Source organism: Aplysia californica, unplaced genomic scaffold, assembly GCF_000002075.1.
Source record: "Aplysia californica isolate F4 #8 unplaced genomic scaffold, AplCal3.0 scaffold00004, whole genome shotgun sequence".
NCBI lineage: Eukaryota > Metazoa > Mollusca > Gastropoda > Aplysiida > Aplysiidae > Aplysia > Aplysia californica.
In genome coordinates this window covers 2865095-2871861 of record NW_004797274.1, presented here as the reverse complement: position 1 = coordinate 2871861, position 6767 = coordinate 2865095, and the positions used below count along the sequence as shown (strand labels likewise).

Below are 6767 nucleotides of genomic sequence, written 5' to 3'. Positions count from 1 at the left end.
CACACACACACACACACACACACACTGCAAACCTGTATATTAGAATCTGTCCAATGGCGATCAGGAGGAAGAGGACAAAGTTGAGTCCCACAAACACGGTGACCGAGTACTCCCACCCAGGCTTCCGTTCTGTTGTCAGGGGCAACCCAACACACATTCCGCTAGTGGAGAAAACAGTCCAGTGCTGGAATGGGGGCAGCAGCGGCAGCACAGCGATGGAAAGGCCGATTAGCTGAGGAGAGGGGACGTTTTAGTTTTAGTAAGTGTTTTTACGGCACTTGCAACACAATAAGGTCATATAAGATTAGAGGTGGTACAAGAGAGTAACAAACAACAAAAAAGAAGGAGGGCAGATAAAGAAAGACGATAGATGTATGTTTGATAGAAAAAAAGAAACAAACCACACCAGAGCATCCGCCAACCACCCACGAGAGGGGACGGGTAACAGTTTGGGGAGGGGGGGATTGTGTGTTTTTTAAAGGATATTTGTTGGGGGGGGGGGTTTAAGTTGGCAACGCCCCCAGCGACACAATTAACATCATTTAGGAGGCGGGCTTCCACCCTGCACCACTGGTGGAGTACACCCTCAAGTGCTGGAAGGGAGGGGGGGCAGCAGCGGGAGAACGGCGATGGACAGGCCGATCAGCTAAAGGAGAGGCTGGTAAAAGTTAAGTATACATCTTTTCGTTTTCCTTATTTATACTCTTGGAGTTTTCACGTCCAGCGGACACAATTAAGATCATTTCAGAGGCGGGCTTCAACATTGCCCGATGGTAGACAATACTGTCCAGTGCTGAACGAGGGCCACAACGGGAGTTACTGTAATGGACAAGCCGACTAACTAAAGGACAGTTGAATTATTATAATATAAAGTGAGTCTTAGGGATTGTTCTTTGAAGTAAGTATTTTTACGCCCTATTTCATATATTTTTATTTTCACGTAGGTGTTTTTACGCTTTATCGACCAGCGTCTGGGGTGCAGAGGTTAGGCACCGCTCAGTCGTACACAGAAAGGGGAAAATATAGCATAAATATACCATGTATCACGGTCTTTCTGCTGGGATGTTGTATCCCTCTCAGCCCGGGTTGGCACTGACAGGCAGGGTCCGAAGCCTGCCTCCTAAATGACCTAAATTGTGTCGATGGTCAGCAAAAACGCCTATAATCTTTAGAAAATATTTAATGTCCCCCTCAACACAATTTGGATCATTAGGAAGGCAGGCTTCGGCCATGCTTGTCGGGGCCAAAATCCCAGCAGAAAGATTGAGATTCGTTCATGCTACAAGCTTAAAAGAGAGGTGTGTGTGTGTGTGTGTGTGTGTGTGTGTGTGTGTGTGTGTGTGTGTGTGTGTGTGTGTGCATATGTGTGTGTGTGTGTGTGTGTGTGTGCGTGCGTGTGTGTCATGTATGTGTGTCTGTGTGTGTATGTGAGTTTGTGATATGATTTGATGCCTTAGTAACACGTGCTTAATTGTGTTTCTCGACCTGGAGCAGGTTTTGAAACTTGATTCAACTATGCAATTCACTATTCATTTTGAGTCATTCACCACTCTTCTGTTTGACTTTATAACATCACTTTAAAGAATAAAAGTCATGAGCCCTATCCAACGGCGGATGTGTAAGGGTGAAAGTAGTACTTCTTTGCTTTTCCTTTTCTGGTTCCGTTTATCTGTCGGCCTTGCTTTTTAACGGAAGTAAACGCCCAGTTTTGTGTCGACGTGCTTCTGCCTTACTCAACAAAGAAGCGAACACACAGACCTACCCACGAGAAACAGCACAAGACGCGAGCGCCGACCGGTGACAGCCGAACTTGTCCGAAGGGGAACTTGATCACCAGAAACCGATCCACAGTGATGAGAAAGACAAAGATGGCCGAGGACTCGCTGAGAACAAAGTATTATGAAAACTGCTGTCAGTTTTGATTATTTCACCTGGCTCACTGTTTTAGATACCATGGGGTATGCGTGGCTAAAAATGTCAAAGTGATGTTATATACGTACAAGTAATTCATGAAGTATAGAAGAGAATGCAAAGTAGAAACAAAGCAAAATTACAAATGGTACAATTTTGTAGTTTGTTGCCTCGGACCTGTGATCTTCAACACCCGTCTGCCCGTCCCTGGACTACGCATCTTGCCGAATACTACGACTGCTATGGAAAAAAGACACCGCAATCCAACAGTGTAATTTTGAGATAACAATTACATGTACTTAAAATGATACTGGGAAAATATTTCATGTTTTGAAATAATGCCTCTTGTATTCTATCTGACACTAAAGTAACTGAATTAGTTTTAGCTGAAGGGTGGCGGAAAAAAGGTCAACGAAAACTCCACAAAATGTTATCATGAATAACTCTTAGTTTAATTCCAATAAGTTTTATGACACTCGCCCCGCAAATTAAATGAAGAAATTTTAGAAGAAAAAACAAAATAGGCTGAAGATTAACAAGTTTTACCCAAGTTATTTTTATGTAGATGTTTTTACGTCCCAATCAATACAGTTTAGATCGTTCACGTGTAGCAGTTAGCCGCTTTGCTGTCACAAGCAAAAGACTAAAGTTCTATTCCCGAGTGGGGAGAAATTTTTGTCGAGAAACTCTGCCTTTCTACTGGGATGCTGGCAGTCAAGTTTGAAAGCCTACCTCTTCTCTCTCTCTCTCTCTCTCTCTCTCTCTCTCTCTCTCTCTCTCTCTCTCTCTCTCTCTCTCTCTCTCTCTCTCTCTCTTTCTCTCTCTCTCTCTCTCTCTCTCTCTCTCCCTCTCTCTCTCTCTCTCTCGCTTTCTTTCTCTCTCTCTCTCATTTCCTCTCCTTCTCTCTCTCTCTCTCGCTCTCTCTCTCCCTCTCTCTCTCTCTCTCTCTCTCTCTCTCTCTCTCTCTCTCTCTCTCTCTCTCTCCCTCTCTCTTGCCCCCCCCCCTTCTCTCTCATGCCCGCCATCTGAATAAAGTAGCAAGAAGGAACTGCAAAAGAGTTGTTAGAGCATCAAAAAAATGAATCCTGGACAAAATATGGAGAACTCCTAAGCGAACTGTCCCATAAATCACCACGTGACTTCTACAGAAGTGTAAAATAACAACAGGCTCTGCCCTGGTCACGCCGGGGTGAACGGAAATGAGCGTGCTGATGAACTTGCCGGCAAAGCAACACCCAATGGCCGAATCATGCTCGACCCACCAATGGTGATCGCCAGATGCAACGAGAGCCTTCACAACCAAGAGGAGACAGACTCCCACACACTCAGCACAATAAAAAGAAAGTGTGTGCGGGGCACAGCGAAAAAAAGTTTGCTCCGAGGAGTGGTCAGGCGTGTCTTAAACCAGCTCCTCATGGAGACAATTAGCAGGAAGACCCTGATGTGGACGCTGGAAAGGAGAGATGAGCAGCTATGGACATGTGCCGCCTGTTGTGATTCTAGCTCTGGATCCAAGTAAATCCAAGTAAATCCAAGGCTCAGAGAAGAACCGTACGACCAAACAGCTACAATTAATGACTAAACAGGAAACCCCATTATCAACAGCTCCAAAATTAAATCTAGAAGGGGGGAATATATCTCAGAACTCTTGAACACTACTCAAAAACAAAAACAAAAAGAATTCCAACCAAGTCACCCTGAGGAAGAAGAAACAACCATCCTACCATCAGAGGTCAGACAAGCAGTTAAAACCAGCCCAAAAAACAGAAGCTCAGGAATAGATGAGCTCACCACGGAGACCATCCTAGCAGGTGGTGAAACTGGAATAACTTGGCTCACAAAAATCTTCCAGAAACCATGGACAGAAAGAAAAGTTCCCGGCGACTGGCAAAAGCGGTCATAGTACCAATCTGGAAGAAGAAAGGCAATAAGAGAGACTGTGGAATGTATAGAGGCATTTCACTGCAAATCCATGTGGGCAAGATGTTCGCCAAGATATTGGAATGGCGAACAAGACACAAAGTTGAACCATTTCTGAGTGAGGTCCAAATGGGATTTAGAAAGGGAAGAGGATGCACCGACGCAATATTTGCCCGACGACAAATGTGCGAAAGGGTAATAGAACACAACAGGGAACTAAATATAGAATTTATCGACCACGAGAAAGCGTTTGACAGAGTGAACAGAAACAAGCTGTGGAAAGAACTCGAAAACTACACTGTAAGAGGCCAACTTTAAGATAACATCCGTGCCATTTACGAGAACAGCATTAAGTACAGTAAGAACGTCAGAGGGACTCACAGAATGGTTCGAGATAACATCCGGAGTAAGACGAGGTTGAGTCCTATCACCACTACTATGTATCATATATGGGTAGAATTACAAAAGAGGCCAACACAGAACCAGACACCCTAAATGAATTACTCTTCACTGATGACCAAAGTCTGGCACACAAAGATGAACGAAGTCTCCAACACCACACCATCAGATTAAACGAAGAATGTAACAACTACGACATGACGATCAACATCAACAAAACAGAGACACTGAAAGTAAACAGAAAACCAGAACCACCCAGGATACACATCAACAACAACAGTCTCCGACAGGTCCAAGAATTTAAGTACCTCGGAAGTATATTCACAGAGGATGAGCGACTGAACAGAGAAATTGAAACACGAGTACAAAAGGCCAATAATGTTAGTTACCAGCTTGCTCCACTAGTGAAAGATCCTAACACCCCCATGACAACAAAACTCAAAATGATCAACACCATATTCATCCCAACTCTCACTTATCAATGCCAATCATGGACAACAAACAAGACATTAGAGTAAAGAATTACAACATATGAAAAGCGATGCCTTAGAAAAGCAGTAAACAAGACAGGGCGAGACAAAATTAGAAACTCAGTAATCCGAGAAATGGTGGGCACAAATGATGTCATGAATCTAACACCAAAGAATCAAATGGTTTGGACACCTCCTACGATTGCCAACACACCATCCAGCACAACGCGCCTACATCCAAAAATTCGATGGCAACAAGGATAGAAGGCGACCGAGAAAGACGTGGATAGATGGAGTCTGGGAAACATTAACCACCCACGGCATCCCCCTGACCCAAGCTCTCCGGCTGGCGACAGAGAGACGTCTCTTTCTTCCCGCGACACCTAAAAGGGTGTAAGCGGCGGATACAAGTAAGTACAAATGTATCACACCTTCCAGGATCTCTCGTCATTCTCTCTCTCTCTCTCTCTCTCTCTCTTCCTTTCCCCATCCATCCCCCTCTCTTTCACTCTCTTCCTTCCTCTCCATATCACTCTCCCTCTCCCCCCTCTCTCTCTATCTCTCTCCATATCTCTCTCACTCTTCCCCCTCTCTCTCAATATTTCTTTCTTTCCACCCCGTCCCCTTTCTCCTCCTCCCTTTCTCCCCCTCCCCTACTTCTCTCTCTCTCTCTCTCTCTCTCTCTCTCTCTCTCTCTCTCTCTCTCTCTCTCATGCACTCTCACCTGGACCATGTAGAGAGAAAGCCAGCCAGCTTACAGGTGTCGCTCATCCTCCAGGATCTCTCCATACCCTCCTCTTCTCTCTCTCTCATTCTCTCTCTCTCTCTCTCTCTCTCTTTCTCTCTCTCTCTCTCCCTGTCACTCTCACCTGGACCATGTTGAGAGAAAGCCAGCCACCTTACAGGTGTCGCTCATCCTCCAGGACCTCTCATGCCACACGTACGTGCCCCGGAACAGCACGTCGGCCACCGCCACGATCATCAGGTAGGCACCCATCAGTAGATCAGCCACACCTGGTAGTTTTTGTTTTAGTTTTAGTTAGAGTTTTACGGCACTTGAAACAAAAATAGTTCACATAAGAGCCGAAAATTAGAGGAGTTTAGTAGTTTTAGTAAGAGTTCTACGACATTAGCAACACAGATAGGTCATAAAAGTACCGTAGATTAGATGCTTTTTAGTTTTAGTTTTATTGAGAGTTTTAAGGCATTTCCAGCACAAAAATTCTCACAAGTGTCGAAGATTAAAGGTATTTAGTAGCTTTAGTAAGAGTTTTACGGCATTTGCAACACAAATAGGTCATATAAATGCCGAAGATTAGATGTGTTACCTGAGAATAAAAAAGAGGAGCGATAAGGACGATAGATACTTGATAGCGAAAAGGAACAAACCACACCAGAGCGCCCGCCAACTTCCCACCCAGACCTGGTTCACAACCAAACACCTTTAAGTATCTCGAGAACAAAAGAAAAGAGGAACCTACTGAGGTTGAAAACAAACAAGGCGTATCCTTTCTGGAGGAAGCCTCTGTCCCACACGGCTCTGTAGACGATGACGACGACATTCCCCAGCAGGGCAGAGAGACCAACAAGCCACAGCAACACCCGGAGGAGCGGCTCTCGCATCAGATCTGAAATGTTTTTGTTTTTGAAGGAGTTTTACGGCACTTGCAACACAATTTAGGTCGCATAAATGCCGTAGATGAGAGGTGTTACAAGGGAGTAACAAACAAATGGAGAAGAGATAAGGACGAAAGATGTTTGATACGAAAGAAGAAGCAAACCACATTAGAGCACCCGCCAACCACCCACATCTGAAATGTTGGATATTTTATTTTAATGGGGGGGGGGGGGGGATGAAAATATCCCTAGATCGTATAGCGCATGGGGGCGTTCCGTTAGCTCAATTGGCATTATGGACTACAGAGCAGATGGCATTGGCTCGAATCCCAGACCTTGTGTTATTGAACTCACGTCGTTTTTGTAGAGTTTTCAAGACTCCCAACCCATGTGGTTCGGTCCTATCGGAGATGGACGTTTGGTTCGTAGGTCCAGTCTCTCAAATAACCT

General features: G+C 44.8%; 1 protein-coding gene across 1 annotated transcript in view; it reads right to left on the bottom strand.

The window, feature by feature from the left end:
* Positions 1-6323, bottom strand: part of LOC118477376 (G-protein coupled receptor GRL101-like) — a 39176-nt gene extending 32853 nt beyond the window's left edge. Inside the window, exons 1-5 of the mRNA XM_035968695.1 lie at positions 6182-6323; positions 5570-5720; positions 1734-1883; positions 768-819; positions 33-232 (exon numbers count right to left, since the gene is read on the bottom strand). Of these exons, the coding sequence (XP_035824588.1) occupies positions 33-232; positions 768-819; positions 1734-1883; positions 5570-5720; positions 6182-6323 (695 nt within the window). The remainder of the gene's footprint in view (positions 1-32; positions 233-767; positions 820-1733; positions 1884-5569; positions 5721-6181) is intronic.
* Positions 6324-6767: the final 444 nt, after the last annotated feature.